The sequence below is a fragment of the Terrapene carolina genome, unplaced genomic scaffold, assembly GCF_002925995.2.
Source record: "Terrapene carolina triunguis isolate 2854851 unplaced genomic scaffold, T_m_triunguis-2.0 Scaffold34278, whole genome shotgun sequence".
In the NCBI taxonomy this organism is placed as follows: Eukaryota; Metazoa; Chordata; order Testudines; family Emydidae; genus Terrapene; species Terrapene triunguis.
The window spans coordinates 1-17,216 of NW_020698629.1; the positions used below are offsets into that span (position 1 = coordinate 1).

Here is a 17,216-nt window from a genome sequence, read left to right on the forward strand (position 1 = left end):
TTCTAGGCTTGGCAGTTCATAGCCCTCGGCCCGGCCCCTCTGGGCTTGCTGCATCAATTATGAATGTAAAAAAATTGCTTGAGCCCCAGCACCTCATTGCTTGAGCCTTTGCATCTCGTTCATTACGAATTAAGCACGGAGAGCAGGGAAGTCAATAAACTATTGTTTCCCCTTCATTGAGTTCAAATCACTTACAAGGATGATCCCTCCTTTATCTGACTCAGGGGCAGGGAGGTGCAGAAATCAGCAGCCAGTGAGCAGGGGGCAGATTTGCATGAAGGGGCCGTTCTCCAGTGCTGGGGGTTTAAGAGAGAATCGGAGGGTCCCAGCCATAGACCCGTTTACCTCAGGAAGCCGAGCTCGTCTGGATTCCCCACCATGGCCTGGGCCCCTCTGCTCCTCGCGCTGCTCACGTACTGCACTGGTAGGTGGAGGGTTTTGCTAATAACAGTTGTCATCCCCTTTAGCTCACCTCTTTCTCTGATTCCAATAAATGGGGGAAACGGCTCATCTAACAATGTTCTCTTTGCTACTGATTTTGTTTCAGGATCCTTGGCCCAGTTTGTGCTGACTCAGCCGCCCTCAGTATCAGCGTCTCCTGGGCAAACGGTTACGATCTCCTGTGCCAGGAGCAGCGGCAGCATCACTGCTAACTGGAATTCCTGGTACCAACAGAGCCCTGGCCGAGCTCCAGTACTGATTATATATCAGGATAGCAAGCGGCCCTCAGGGATTCCAAGTCGATTCTCTGGTGCCATTGACAGCTCCGCCAATGCTGCCACTCTAACCATCTCTGGGGTCCAAGCCGACGACGAGGCTGATTATTACTGTTCTGCAGGGAGTCACAGTGATTCAGACACATGAGGAACTGAGACAAAAATCACCCTTCCTCTGACCCATGCTGTGCTCAGTGCAGGCTGGTGGCTCCGAGCTCCTGAGATCAGTGCGCTGTAAGAAAGGGGAACTAGAACGGGAAATTCTGTTTTTGTATCTTTTAGGCGAACGAACGTTGATTTGGTCCATAGGCATCGACCCCGTGAGATGCTGGATGGTGTGAAACATCCCGCTGGATGCTCAGTGCCTGAGTCTGAGCCGGAGCCTGCGATCCGGATGGCAGTGGTGGCCTGGTTTGGTTTTGTCCCAGCCCCAGTCAAACAGAAAGAAGAGACTCCGACTCCCCCACCCGCAGCCCGCCCTGGCTTGTGGCAAGGGGAAGCCCTTGCTGGTAGACACCTTGCCACGGGCAGGGCAGGGCAGGGAGACATTTCCCGGTGGGAAATGGCTGTTCCCATGGCATGGTTACATTCACAGACCCCCGCTGTCTCGAAGCCCGTTGCCAGGGCCAACGTGCAGGGGTTTGTGTCTGACCAACACCTGGAGAAAGGTGACGCCAGCACCACACCCCGCATCGCCATGGCAACGTCTCCCGGGACAACAGCCTCGAGCCCAGCCTGCTCGCCTGAGAGCAAAGGGCAGCACCACCCCGGGGCTTCACTTTCCCCAACGCGCATGTGCAGCCTCCCCCACGCTCATAGGCTTATTTGCGCCTGTCCCTGGGCCCTGGTCACGTGCTTCACGCTCTGCCCTGTGATTGGCTGGACGGGTCACTCACGCTCTGTCCCTGCGCGCCTGCTTTCCCGGAAGCGGCGAGTCGAGCGGAGCTGGGGGCAGGATGGTGAGCGGGTAGGGGCCCCGGCCGCGCTGTGGCGGGAGCCGCCCGGGCTCCCGGTGTCTCTGAGGTGGCCCAAGGCGCGGGGCGGTGCCGGGGGCTCGCGGCCAGACACGGCCCGGGGCGGTGCCCCCTGCAGGGGCCGGGCTGGGCTGTGTGAACTGGGGGGGGGCCCGCTGGGATAACGGGTGTAGTGGGGGGCTGAGAGCCATTGAACCAAACCATCAGCCCTGTGGAGTGGAACCCCCTTCAAGCTGGGGGCGCGGCAGCCCCTGCCCGGGGGGTGGGGTGGGGATCGCTATCGATGGGAGGTAGATCTGCACACGCCCTCTCCCACACTCAGCACTTGGCCTCAGTTTGCCTGTTTCCTGCTCTAAATGTACCTAGAGGGAGCCATGCGGGAGAACCGGCTAATCCTCATATTTTCTAATTCACTGTAAAATAAAAAATCCCCAATCCCACCCCCCCCCCCCCCCCCCCCCCCCGAAAGGTTTCTCTTGGGACCGAGGTGCAGGGAGGTGTTCTGTACCTTCACTTTCCCCAGGTTTAGCTAGAAGCTTATTTTCTTTGGCGTGTCATCACCAATATAAACCGGCTTCCAAAATAAAGGAGCTGTGTGAGGATGTATCTGGAGGCCCTAATTCTGCAAAGACATAAGCCTGTGTCCTCAGTAGCCTGCTTGCAGTCTGTTGACCTGCTCCCTTGGTTAAAGTTGCGAACAGGCGTTAAGGCTTTGCAGGATTGGGGCATTAGTTTTTAAAACGTTTGTTCACTGGTGTTAATTCAAAGTTTAGGAGTTTTTGGCATCGGGGGGAAGGCTCCTAACCATTTATCCAAATTAACAGTTCTAAAAGAAACACTTGAATGCGCTTTCATATTAACCTTGTAAATTTAAATTTTCTTTAAATTGTGTTGGTTGCTTTAATGATATTTTAAAGAACCTCATTTTGGAATTACAGTTGGCCAGTTTCCTGGAACAATGTAAATCCACGAACTATTACTTAAGTTTAAACTGCTACTGTTTGGGTGCATTTTCAGATGATTTGTCAAAAAGTGATTTATCCTTATGTGAAATTCAAGGGATAGGGGTCGGGGCACTAAAAAATAGCTAGCTGACTGGAAAGTTACAACACATAGCCTGACTCTTTTGTTGAGTAATAGTCTGGAAAGGTCTTCCAGTATTGTTTTGAGCACAGTTGAATAAAGCTGATTTTTTTTTTAAAAAACATTTTTCTTCCATAACATTCAAAATTCATTAATGATTAATTGCAAATTCATTTGGCTAAAGATTATTTTCCCTTTCTGTTGCTTTCTTTTGTTTAACATTGTTCATGTTTCACCCTGTTTTTTCATTTTCCCCTTGTCTGCAATCAACTTCTTCATTCCACTAAGGCTGGGCACAGAGTAAGTTTACTCCGCTTGGCTCTTGCTAACACTGGTGATGGGCGATTGTCAACGGTGCTGATGTTAAATAGGTACTGATACACTGCGATTTGTCATTATAATAGCTTTTTAGAGAGAGGTGTGTGAGCTATTCAGAACAATGGAAAACTTAAACATTGTAAAAAACATTCCCTTCTTGGATTTTTTTTGTTTGACCTGACCTGTCATCTTCAGACATATCCTGAATATTTAAATTATTATCTTGCGAGTTGTTGCTTATTTGCTTTGTAATAATAAATGTATATTGTCACAGAGAGGATGTGCTTTGGAGAATATATGGTATGTCTGGAAAGATCCTAATGCCATTTGGGTCAATAACCGTTGTAGGAAAACAAAATTTAGTCCTACTGTAATTTTATGTAAATATAGTCTTTAATATAGCTAGGACTCTTCATATCACTTTAGTCCTGATGCTCTCTCCCCCTGCTTTTTTCCCCTAAAAGAGGAAGTCCCAGGAACCTAATATCTCATTCTCTATTAAAGTTAGAATGCCAGGTTTATTTAATGTTAAAATGTGTAGCAAAAAGGGTCAGACTGCAGTAGGAGCCAAAGTCAGAATCGTAGAATGTCAGGGTTGGAAGGGACCTCAGGAGGTCATCTAGTCCAACCCCCTGCTCAAAGCAGGACCAATCTCCCGACAGATTTTTGCCCCAGATTCCCTAAATGGCCCCCTCAAGGATTGAATTGACAACCCTGGGTTTAGCAGGCCAATGCTCAAACCACTGAGCTATCCCTCCCCAGGGATCATTTACTCTTCCATAAATATCCAGGCTTTTTGTTGTTGTTGCAGTTATTTTGGCAGGTGGGAACTTGAATTTGGTTTAGGAGCAGATAATCCTGGGTGTCTGTCCATCCATCGGTAGGTAGTGGATCAAATTCTGCTCTGACACTCATACAGCTCCATTGTCTCCAGTGAAGTTTCATATCTCTAATTAAGCATAATTTGGCCAGGGGTTATGTGTATATAACTCAAACTAGTATTATGTGCGTTCATCTCTCAAGTGTTGAGTAAAGACCCTAAAGGTTGCCATCCTGGTATAAAAATAATTTGCAGTATAAAATGAGCTGTTTAGGACATTGGTTTAAAAATGGTGTCAGCTAACACGGCTATGCTGTCAGTTTTTTGTCCAGCTTACACTGGGGCTACCAGTGCATTAGCTGAAATAATTTTGGGTTTAAAGTCTCCTAACACAATTGATTTTAGTGTAGGTGAGGCCAAAATATTTTTTTTTTAAGCTTTCTCTCCTCTCATCAACATTTTAAAGTGAATTTACCACCAGTAAAAGTTGTCAGTATGTCTGGCAATCCTGGGGAATAAACGGTACCCAAAGAACAGGTACAGAATGAGCACCTTCCCCTGCTACCTTACCTACATACTTCAACTCTGATCCAGACGGGCCAGCTGTTGGCATTCTAGGGTAGTTCAGTCTTCATGCCCATTCAGTACTTTGTGTCTGGGCTGAGACTATCCATCTTCTTGTTCCTTGAGTTAATCCTGTCAAATGAGTTCTGCTCTATGAGTCCTCTCCCTCCAAAGTGCTCTCTGTTCAATGCTATATACTTTAGCACACCACATGCTAATGTGTCTTCCATTATGACATTCCACCACTTCTTCTTGGGTTGGCCTCTGTGTTTTTCCTTCAGTCTTGCTCTGTTGGAGTCTCTTACCCCCATAGGTGTCAGGACTGCGCTTTACGTGATCAAACCACCTGGGCCTGCATGCCCTCACTTTTCTCAATTTTGGATGTTACTGTAATATACACATTCCTCACATGGTCTCTCTTGCTTACCGCACTTGGCCAGCTCAACATTTGCATTTCTGTGGAATGGATACTTTGCTCATGTTTCCTCTTTATTGCCCAATACTCAGTGCCATACATTAAAACGGGATGGGTCACAGTTTTACAGACTTTCCCTTTTCATCTTACTGGTATCTTCCTGTCACAAACTACGCCCCTTATCTCTCTCCATTTCAGCCAGACTTTTGTTATCCTAGCTCTAATTTCATCCTCCATTTTCCTGGATTCTGGAATGCAAATACTTGAAACTTTACGTTGTCAGTATTGTCTGCCCATCAAGTTTCAAGGATCATTCTTCAGTGTTCATGTTATTGAAATTACATACTATATACTCTTTTCTGCTTATTTTGAGCCTAGGTCTCTCCAACAAATCTCTCCATTTATCAAGATTGTCTTCCTTCTCAGTGCCCAGAATGATAGGATCTGCACAACGTGCACCACGGTGCCTCCTTCTGGATGTTCCTTGTGAGCATGTCCAAGATAAAGATATAGGAGAAAGGGCTCAATGCTGATTCCGGATGCACTCTACCTTTTACCAATAGTTTGTTTCACCACTGAGTTCTGGCTATTGACATTTGCATCTACATACATGGCGTGAACAAAATGCACATAAAGTTCTTGTACCATGTTCTTTCCTATACACCACCAGAGGACATTCCTTGGAACTTTGTCAGTCTTTTGCAGATCAGTAAATGCCATGACAATATTTTCCCACTAGCTGCCTTACTGCAAAAACTGCACCTGTTGTCGATCTTTCTAGCTTGAAGCCATATTGATTTGCGCTTGTATCTACTTAACGTCTTAGGGTATGTCTACACTACCCGCCGGATTGGCGGGCAGTGATCGATCCAGCGGGGGTTGATTTATCGCGTCTACTCTAGACACGATAAATCGACCCTTGAACACTCTTCCATCGACTCCTGTACTCCACCGCCGTGAGAGGTGCAGGCAGAGTCGATGGGGGAGTTGCAGCAGTCGACTCACCGCAGTGAAGACACCGCGGTGAGTAGTCTAAGTATGTCGACTTCAGCTACGTTATTCACGTAGCTGAAGTTGCGTAACTTAGATCGATCTCTCCTCCCCCCGTGTAGACCATCTTTTCAATGACTCTCTCCAACAGTTTCGTTGTATGACTCATCAGCTTTATATCTCTATAATTAGTACTGTTGCCAGTGTCACCTTTTCCCTTATATATTGGCACAAAGATGCTTTCCCTTCCTGCTGAGACTGTCAATAAGATTGCTAATGCAGAGCGTCATCTTAGCAACAGGAACATCTGTCTAGTGGTGACTAGGGAGCAAACCTCCTTCAGACTGAGGCCACTAAAATGTCATCAGAAATGCTTGCTTTTGATAATTTCCAACCTGTGCAGGGTTTAAACAGGTGACTTAAAAGTTAAAGAATCTGTGTCCCTTTACCAGTCTCCAGAGCCATCCTACCCACCCACCCTTCTCCTCTACTTGGGTAGTTTGGACACTTGCTCAATCAGGTTTTCATAACACAGTGGTAGAAACACCTCAGGCAGTCTGCACTTGTGTTTACACCATTGCTAGCACCTGTGCAGACACAATATGATAGTGTAAATGGGACCAAGGTTCATTTACAGTGTAGCGATATGGTATGTCAGTGCTATCTTAGTAATTGATATTGCCTATATCTGCAGCACCTCCTGTATGTAGGTACAGCACCTAACATATTTTAGGCACTACTCCTATTGGAAGGAGAGCAATAACCCTAAGCTTAATAATCAATTTTATTTATCAAATTAATAGGGGTGATAGTTTTGTGACTCATTTTCCTTTGTTCTAATGGCATAACAGTTCTTTTGCTTCATAACCCTTCTCCCACATTTGTTGCTGTATAATCAAATTAAGCTTGATTTACTGATGCTATGCTTGCATGCATTTGGTTTCTTAAATAAGCTTAATTTACAAAGTCTGTTACATCACATTGTTGGCTACATTTGTAATCAAGGGTTAAGTTTAAAGGTCTGATAAGGAGGACTTGATCAGATAACTGGCAGTCTGCTGTGTGTAGCTGGGAATGGTGTGTTGCAGCTTAAGATACATTTGATTTTATGTATATAGTTGAAAGACAAATTTAACTTATACTTGATACATTAAATACATATGGAACTGCCAAGGAATAGCTTAATCATCTGGTTGATCTCCATCTTACTATCAAAATCTGTTTTGTTAAAGTGAGATACGTTCACTGTCCAGTAGATTTGCTAGAGTTGATTTCTGCTTGCCGTATTCATAGAAGTTAGTAACTGAAGAGACCTGTTAGTCTTCCAGGCCATCATTGTTCCCTGCCCTACTAGCTGGCCACTTTGAACATTTTTCACAAATGGCCATAAGCCTCTGACTGCACTAAAATAGAGGCTTATATGTTTTTATTCTTTTCCTAGGGCAAGCCTACACAATTAAGAACTCTATATGGATCATAGTCTTGATTCTTAATACGGGATAGCAAAATTTCATTGCTTCTGCAGATTTGCTATTCTATATTTTTTGTGTGTGATTACACACACAGAAATCCAACAATTTTTTGCAAATGGGAATTACTCTGCCCTTTCCCTAGGATGCAAAGGAGTGAGCTGGTCAAATGTATTGTCATGGCACGCTAACGTTACTATACTATTAACAGCCTATAATTAATCTGTAGAAGCCATAACTTTATTTGGAACATCCACAAAGTTGTGGAACTGACTAACTCATAACCAGGGTTGTAACATCAGACAGGGAATAAACAGCAAGAGCTGATGGAAAAACTGGAACCAACTGGAATTTTATCTATGGTTGCTATCACCTTAGTGCTATTCATGTGTCTCAATATTGAAGAATTGGAAGCCGTTATATAGAAGCAAAATAGTTTCTAAGTAGACGTCAGTTTTCAATGAAGAATCAACTGCAGCTTGAATCTCTGTGCTGAATAAGGGTACGTCTACACTACGAGATTAATTCGAATTTAGATAATTCGAATTTGGGAAACAGATTGTATAAATTCGATTGTGCGTGGCCACACTAAGCACATTAATTTGGTTTTTAACCACATTAATTCGGTGTTGTGCGGCCACACTACCCCATTAATTTTAACCACATTAATTCGGTGGTGTGCCGCCACACTACCCCTAATTCGAATTAACAAAATCGATTTTGGTGCTACTCCGCTCGTCGGGGTGGAGTACAGAAATCGATTTTAAGTGCCCTTTAATTCGAAGTAACTGGCTCCGTTGTGTGGACGGGTTAAGGATTAATTCGGATTAACGCAGCTAAATCCGAATTAAAGTCGTAGTGTAGACCAGGCCTTGGATTGACTTCAGTTGGAATCCTGTACTTTGCACAGCTGCAGAATTGAGTTGTTGGTGGTCTGCTATAGCTGACTTGTTCCTTGACCCTGCACGCAGAAGTGTGCAATATTTATTATAGCAAGGGAAGGATTAAAAAGAATATTTTGGAAATATTCAAAAACGCAGTCTCTGCTTTTAAAGTGTTTTCTTCTCCTGGCTCTTGTCACCAACTTCTCATTCGCTGTAAACGTGTAAATAAATATCATGCTGTGATAGCCTGCATTCCTCACTGGCAGCTATACAAACACAAGTATAACAGAATCTTAGTAGCCCTGCTGCAGAATTTGAGATTGAGAAGCTGCAGGTTTTCTAGGGGTCTGGCCATATTTTATTGCTGGAACAGCCTCTTGTGCGTCAGTAATGTTCAAACTGCTGTCAGTGGCTTATGTGTTTGTGGAATCTTTTTGTCAAATGGTCAGATCATCCTGAGTAGAAATGAATTTTGTTTTTAATCCCTCCTGGAATCTTCTTACTAATGGACAGTCAGTAAAAACAGGTCAAACAGCTGTTGAATGTCTATTATTACTTTTTTGTTGATGTAATTTTTACTGTTTTTTCATTATCTCTGACATCTAATAAGTTGGTGTTAGTATTAGGAGACCTTCACATCCCACATCGATGTAACAGCCTGCCGGCTAAATTCAAAAAACTGCTGGTTCCAGGCAAGATCCAGCACATCCTCTGCACCGGAAATCTCTGCACCAAGGAGAGCTATGACTACCTCAAGACTCTGGCTGGGGATGTTCACGTGGTCAGAGGGGACTTCGATGAGGTAATGGCCTCTCTCCAAACAGTGTCTCTGTGTGTGTGTGTCTAGCAGGCAGGGGTAATGTTTGCATGACTTTTTCTCTAAACCGCTTAACTTCAGTGTCATTAAGATGGCGTTAGGCATTCTGGCATTGGGTAACACGCTGGGGACAAGAAACAAACAGCACTATGTGATTGAGATCAGTGACTTTTAAAAGTTTAGTTCTTCCCCCAGACACAACAAAACTAAAGCCACCTCTTGGATTTGTGCATGTTTGTATAATGCAGTTCATATAATTGTATTTGAGTCATATCTGTATAAAAATAGCTAGTCTTCTGGCTCTGTTTTCCCTCACTATTGCCAGGTTGAAGACCTTTGATTTCACTTGCTGCTTTTGCAGAGATTGTGTGATTTTTTTGTAACACTATAATTAAGATTAAGTTTTTGTCACGGATATTTTTAGTAAAAGTGGGGGACAGATCATGGGGAAATAAACAAATTCACAGCAGCCCTTGACCTGTCCCTGACTTTCTCTAAAAATATCCCTGACAAAAGGGATAGGCGGGTTCAGCACCCACTGCTGGTGGGACTCCCGGGTCCCCCACCGCTGCGGTGGGCAGGGCTCTGGGGTCCTCCTGCCTGAGCAGCTGGTATCTGCAGGGTCCCCCAGACACTGGTCATGGCTGAGCTGCGCTGGGCAACTGGCCGGGTCCTGCCAGCCGCGGCTGGGGGCTGGGAGCTGCGAGGGCAGGGCTGGCTGAGAGCTCCAGCCCCAGGACAGAAAATGTCACGGATTCCATGACCTCCGTGACATAAACGTAGCCTTAAGTATAATTAAGCTTGGAAAGATTAAATTTGTATTGGTAAATGTTAAACCTCAATTTCACCATATACACAAAATAGACAAAAAATATTTCCATCAGTGAAGATCAAAATTTACAGCTAGGCAAAATAAGAAAAATGCTGCTTGAGAACTTTTTAGAGTTTGATTCTCAAGATATTTATTTTGTATATGTTGACATGTGATGTTGACAGCTTGTGCTTTAACTTCTTGAATTTCAACATACACGGTCATTAAATAATTATTGTTATATAAAATTATATATTTAATATATGTATTTTATATATAGAGAGATATAATTTTTATTATATAAAAATACAACTTCCTGCAACTGTAAAAATAAACGTTGATATCCACCAAAATGATTTAAAAAAAATATTGAATTCTGCCAAGCCTATCTGTATTTAACGCTATTTTGGAACAGTAGGGCAATACCATGTTAAATGTTTCCGTAAGCGTAGCCCATTCCCACCAACTTCCAGTCTGTTCCTTGCAAAAGAATGCAGTTGACCTCTACCTGGGTATGGAGCCAATATTGAGTGGATTCTGCATGATGAAGCTGAGAAAAACGTAGTTGCCCATAAGGGCATTACTCAGTCATTTGCCCAGAATGAATAAATGCAAATGGACTTTCTACGGGTGAAGGAGTATATGTAACCTGCGCTGTGTGTGTTTATTTTTAGAACCTGAATTACCCAGAACAGAAAGTTGTAACTGTTGGGCAGTTTAAAATTGGGCTGATCCATGGCCATCAGGTTATTCCGTGGGGTGACACGGCCAGCCTGGCACTGCTGCAGAGGCAGCTGGATGTGGACATTCTGATTTCAGGGCATACACATAAATTTGAGGCATTCGAACATGAAAACAAGTTCTACATCAATCCAGGATCGGCCACGGGAGCCTATAATGCCTTGGAGATGTGAGTTAAATAAGTTTGGGGATCTTTATACTGCACCCATCACCGTAGAATTTGAGCACTTATTTTATATATGTATAGTTCTGGTGCGCCCATGACGATGATACTTAGACGTCTGTCTTAACTGTTTGTGGTTACAAGAAGCTTTAGATACTGGAACAATACTTTACCTCTTCTCTTTAGAAAGCTTAATATATGTATTGTATTCTTGAATCATTTCTCCTAGGTCTAGTGAAGGAAATGCTGAAAATGGCTGCTCAGCATTTACGCATGTTGGTTATTGTCTATTCCCTTTGAATCCTAGGACTGGAAAGTTCTGAAAAACTAAAGCCCTGTATTCATCTATATCAAATGAAATAGAGACAACTGCGCTCTGATTTTTCTGACATTCCCCTTCAGTGATATATGCCAGAGATGGGGCAGCTTCAGTGGGAAAGATATTTTTGGGGAGGGTTCCATGCCAACATAACGTCACTGCACTGAAATTACCAAAAAAGGTTTTGCTGTTAATTTCAAGGATTATTCTAGTGTAACTTCAAAAATCTCTCTGCCTGGGATGAATTGTAGCTGCCGTTTCTCCAAGTGTTATATTTCCCACTCCTCTGCAGTAGACCACGCTTGCAATGCAATATCTAAATCAGATTCATTGGGGAAGTTCATGCTTTGTCAAAGTTACGGTCTGTTAAAATCTAACTGTAATGTGGCTGCTTCTCTAATTGTCAAATATATGACCCAAAATGATTTTTCTTTGCAGAAACATCATTCCTTCGTTTGTACTGATGGATATCCAGGCATCCACAGTTGTGACTTATGTGTATCAACTCATTGGGGATGATGTGAAAGTAGAAAGAATTGAATACAAAAAGCCCTAACGCAAATCGTCCACTGGTGCTTTTTTACCGCTTCTCATTCCTTTTTCCTGTCAAATTAACTAACTAAACAGTCATGATCCACAGACTTTATTGCAAGACTTTATTGGACAGTTTACACACTAACACAATCAGTTTCCACTAACTGCTGCTTGTAAGCTTATTGTAAACCTTAAGAGTGTAATTAGTTTACAGTACATAATTTCTAAACACAGGTCACACACTGAACTATCTTCTATGTATAAAATGGCTAAGCTTGTAAATATCCAGTGTTATCACAGCTGTTAAGACTGATCTCATGTGCATGACTAGCTTGTAGGAGTTTGAGAGCAAACTTGTTACATAAATTATTCTAACCCTTAATATTTAAATAAAGACTTATCTCATCTATTTATGTAGTTTGCCTGCCGTGAATATATTTTTATGTATTATGCGTTGGGCTGGAATTAGAGCATAACTTCTCAAAGTGCTTAAAGACCATCCGAGCCATTAAGAAGTCTGAATTTTTTTTTAAATAGCATTTATTCAACCTGCATTTCTGATAGAGGTGACTGTGTAATATGTGACTTGGCCAGAACAGCTGAATAAGATGCAGTTAAAGTAAAAGGTGACGACTTTTCCTATATTAGAAGACGGTTGCTGAACAGCTTCCTACCTGAGCTAAACTGCAACTAATAGTCTGATTTATGTCCTTGCCTTAGCAATATAGGGCAAGTCAGTTCTGTAAAGAGGAAGCTTCCTGTTGCTTCTCCCTTGCTCCCATAAGCCAAACAAAGAATTTTTGTCCATCTTTCTCCCTCTATAATTCCTCTTGTAAGGGTAAAATGTCCCAGCTAGCACTATTTCAGTCTGTGCAAGGCACTGAAGTCCATCCCTTCCCTGCACGCCACGTCTAGTCTCTGCTACCATAGAGCTTTTAGCATGGATACTGCCCCCACCCCGCTGTGCAGAGAAAAAGCTGCAAAGGCATCTCCTGAAATCATCCATAAACATGTTAGACTTGACCTCAGCGAGCTCTAGACCATCTTCTCTGAGCACCTAGGGGAAGCGTGTGAGATCTTGCACTGAATGACCACCAAAGTTTGGAGGTACTTGGCCATCTCCCTGTTTCACACACTCCTGATCAGTCCAGTGGTTCTCTGCTTTATCTGCCTCCAAATGATCTGACCAGTGAATCCTCACGTTGTCTAAGCAGAGCGAAATCCCTCTTTATCCTGATGACTAGTTTGACAAAGTTGTTTTCTACCCACCAGGCAATGCTGATGGGCCATGGGTAAGAATGAGGAGTGCAGAAGCAGCAGGAGTATGTGCTGCTACGTGTGGCCCCAGTGTGTGATGCTGTGTCATTTAATACCAGAGCCATAGAGAAGAAATTACTTTAATCACTGCCTCCTTGTCCTTTGTGTAATGTTTTCCCCTGTGCCTTGCAGCTGATAGCATTTGTGATGCCCAATAAGTGAAATGAGATGCAGCAAACCACAGACTCTGCTGAAGTATCTTAGGATATCTCCATTTTAAAAAAAAAAATCTAGAACTGGAAGGGACCTTGGAAGGTCATCGAGTCCAGCCCCCTGCCTTCACTAGCAGGACCAAGTACTGATTTTGTACCAGATCCCTAAGTGTCCCCCTCAAGGATTGAACTCACAACCGTGGGTTTAGCAGGCCAATGCTCAAACCACTGAGCTATCCCTCCCCCCCCAGGGTTGGTATTGTTCATGTTTCTTTTTCTTGAAGATTAATTTGAAGAGAGTTTGCATGGTTGACCCTCTTCTCCTGCGTCTGAAAATAGGTCTGCTATTATATTAATCTGAAACCACTAGGTGCCACACTCTCTCCTCAAATCTCCACTCTTCACTCTGCAGAAGGCTGCCTGTTCTGATTCATTCTCTGGTATAGGACACCTTTATCTCCCATCTCTCCCAAATCCATTGTATTTATTTATTTATTTGTATTCCCATAGCACCTAGGAGCCCTGGGCTTAGACCCCCGTTTGAGAGCCGCTGTGCTAGCCTGTCATAGGGTTGTTATTACAGGGAAAGCAGTGCCCAGTGGACACTTCAAGTAAAGTTGGCTCTAAAAGCTTTTTTGCTTTTTCTACGGTGGGGTAAGTGGAACTGGAAGTCAGTTAATCCCACCCCGTGAGGATTTCTAGACTCAAGCTAGTGAACTGAGAATGAGATATGGACCTCATTCACACCAGAGACACTGAAGGAATTACATTTTCTTCGCACCTCAGTTTAAAGGTGCAACTTATTTCTCAGCTCCACTGAGGATCTAATAATTTATCTGTGTAGCAGGGTGCTGGTACAAAAGCACCTCATTGGCCCCTGCCCAGTCAGCTCCAATCAGGGGAAACAGATTGGGGCTGATGGAAAAGGCCTGATGCCAGCTGAGGGTTGGCAACACGTGCTGGCCTGACAAGCCAAGGGCTATAAAGGCTGGGAGGGAGTCGGCAGAGAGGGGGCAGCCAGGGAGGGAACTGGAGGCCTCCTTGCTGAAGGCTGACTCTGCCTGTAAAGGAGGTGACTAATCCTGTAAAGCTTGTATATAGACAGACACTGGTGGTGGGATAACCTTAAGTAAATAAAGACACAGGTGTGGCACAACCCTGAAGCCTCTCTGAGCCTTATTGGGGGCAGCAAGTGGGCCCCAGGAAGAGGGGCAGGTTGTGAACCCTGTTACAAACCCTGTTTCCTCCCAGGTCCAAATTATTCTCTTATTCTCCTCCTCCCTCCAGGGCATCAGGTCACTTTCCATAGGCAAAGAGAGCTGGGGATGGCTATCTCTGGGACCCTTCAACACCACCCCATAAGCCAGGAATGTGTGATCTGGAGGAATGAGCGCAGGGCTGGGAAGCAGCAGGACCTGCGTTCTGACCCTGGATTTGTCAATTACACTCTGGCCTCAATTCACTCTGTGTAATATGGTGGAATAATACTTCCCTAAGCACCCTGGAGGAGGGTTGGGACAAGTAATTACCTACCACTTCTACAGTGCTTTGAACGAGTAAATAACGATAAATATCAATATGAGATGGGCAGAGGAGTCACTAGTGACAGAGGACAATGCTCCACTCTTAGAGTCCTGCTTTCTTGTATCTGAGCCTGTTAAACAGATTCATTGTTACCAATGCCAGTTATTCCACAGACTCCGGTTGTATGATGAAAACAAAGCCTTCTAAAGGATTTATAGATGGAGGTGGGGCAGAATTTGATATAAGGGAGACAGATTCATTTGTAGTTTTCTTTAAAGCTGGCTGGGGAGGTCTCTGCAATGTTACAGGCGAAAAGGAAGGCAATTAGTTTGAAGATTAAACGAATACCAGTTAACCTCTCTTTTTACCTGTCCTCTCTTCCCTCCTGACTGTAACACGTAAAGTGTTTCCTGTTGGTTTGATATCAGCCCATTAGGCTTTGTCTGAGGTGGAGTTCATATGAGCAAGTTTTTCAGTGTGATTGAATTAGATTACTACAGGGTGACTCTTGTGCATTCTGCATTTCTGGTGTGAAATAAGCAGAGGAATTTTTGCTCCTGTGCACAAGGCATGCACACATATCTTTCCCTGGCCAAGCGGGTTTTTTGTGTGTAATAGTGAGATCACTGGCAATTTTCCAATGCAGCTACTGGGGTCAGTATTTTCTCAGCACAGAGAGGATGTTTAGAATTCAGAGTGTGTATCACATAATGAAAAAGGAGCCTAATACAGCCCAGGGGCCCTGAGGGAATTAAACTCCCCTCTTTCTCCCGTTCAAACATGCAGCTGATTTCTCAGGCCCTCTTTCTTTACACTTTATATTTCCCAGTTGTTTTGCTATCACATTTTCCTCACCCAGACCCCTGCGTCGGCTGGGGCACTGGGAGCAGGAGTTGTTAGTGGCAGAACTTTGATGCCAGAATAAGAGCCTGCCAGAAGCACATCTAAGCCTGGCCACTCAGGTGCTGATCCTGCCAGGCCTGGGCAGCTTCTGGAGACCACAGCCCCCTCCGCTCCAATGGCAGTCACCAGGAATGGTGGAACTGGGCCAATCTAGAGCACCGCATTTTTTTTTTGGCCTACTCTTGTGACAGAGTTATTGCTATTCTGGAGGGCAAATTGGGTATCTACACATGCGACGAGTTGGGTGCCTAACCATCTGCATACACAACAAACACTTGGTGAGTGCACAACTGTGGTTATTACACATGTAAAGAAAGGTGCAGAAAATGCACAGGCAAAAATGAAAGCCGACTTCAGGGCTCCTATTCCTGAAAGTCAGTCCCCAGTTCGACTGGGCCTCGGGGAGTTGGCTCAGTTGCTGAGGAGGATAATGAAGTGGAAGTTCAATATTGGGGGAAGCTGGTGTTTGGTACAATTCCAGGCAGTGTAAGGGACACTCAGATACACAGTGCAGTGTCTTCAGGATAATGGAAACCTGGGATCCTGCTCATCTCTTGTGGGTTCTTTCCAGAACTAGGCTGTCCCTGGACACTATGAGCATTTATAGATATAAGGGGAGAGAGACACTATTTCAGCTGAGTTCATCTGTCATTCAATAAGTCAATATCCTCCAAAGGAAAAATTATGAACAGAGTCAAATTCTGTTCCCACTTGACATCAGTGGGGTTGCCTGGGTGTTAAAGGCAGGATTCTGCCACTGAGCTTAGCTGTACATTATAGTGGCTATAGGAGGGGAAGAAATAAAGTTTACCAAGAACTTCCCTGCACGGGACTTTTGTGTGCAGCTAGAAAATTTAGTCACCCCAGTACTAGAGAGTAGAAATCATACTGCCCTTTTCTATGTAATGGCCAGGGTATCTCCGCAGGTTTCCATCAGGAAAAGTGAATGACCGCCCCTTTCTGTCCCCACTGGGGTTGAATCCCTCAATGAAGAGCACTTCCATTTAACTGCAGCTGCATTGGGGATGTGTGGGGGTGTGGAGGCTGTGAAATGCTACTGCAGCCACTGAACAGATTTGCATGGAGGGGCCGTTCTCCAGCTCTGGGGGTTTAAGAGAGGATCGGAGGGTCCCAGCCTGAGACCGGTTTGCCTCAGGAAGCCGAGCGCGTCTGGATTCCCCACCATGGCCTGGGCCCCTCTGCTCCTCACGCTGCTCACTTACTGCTCAGGTGCGCGGATGGGGAGGGTTTACACACAATCTGTTTTGATTACTCACTTTATTCTGTTTTTCTCATTCATTTTCAGTTTCTTGGTCCTTGATTCTATTTCAGTATGCAGCCAAAGTAGAGGGTTAATTGTGATCGATTAATTCCTGTCCTCCTTGTTCCAGGGCCAGCTCGCAGCCCACGCTGACCCAGCTGCCTTCAGAGTCAGTGTCCCCGGGAAACACTGTGAAACTCTCCTGCACTCTGAGCAGTCAGCACCGTGGCTATATCATCTCCTGGTACCAACAAAGGGATGGGCAGGCCCCTCAGTTTCTTTGGTACAATGCTAGCACCAAAGGAGACGGGGTCCCAGATCGATTCACTGTTTCCAGCTCCGAAGCCGTTCGCTATTTAACCATCACCAAGGTCCAGCCAGAGGATGAGGCCACTTATTACTGTGGTGTACATCACGGCACTGGTAGCAGCTATGGGTAAC

General features: G+C 44.5%; 1 protein-coding gene and 1 gene segment (V, D, J or C); both read left to right on the forward strand.

Moving 5' to 3' along the window:
* The first annotated feature begins 378 nt into the window (after positions 1–378).
* LOC113405205 lies at positions 379–864 on the forward strand. The segment is given in 2 exon segments: positions 379–424; positions 548–864. Coding segments are annotated over 2 exon segments (363 nt in total).
* Positions 865–1,613: 749 nt separating this feature from the next.
* Positions 1,614–12,027, forward strand: LOC112107225 (vacuolar protein sorting-associated protein 29-like). Of its 2 annotated transcripts, XM_024200841.2 has the most exons (5): positions 1,636–1,675; positions 3,062–3,073; positions 8,844–9,035; positions 10,536–10,771; positions 11,523–12,027. In XM_024200841.2, exons 1-5 carry the CDS (start codon positions 1,673–1,675, stop codon positions 11,638–11,640), a joined length of 561 nt encoding a protein of 186 aa, XP_024056609.1. In that variant the 5' UTR covers positions 1,636–1,672; the 3' UTR covers positions 11,641–12,027. The 2 variants fall into 2 exon arrangements, with proteins under 2 accessions (XP_024056610.1, XP_024056609.1); XM_024200842.2 differs by lacking the exon at positions 3,062–3,073 and having other exon boundaries at positions 1,614–1,675.
* The last annotated feature ends 5,189 nt before the right edge of the window (positions 12,028–17,216 follow it).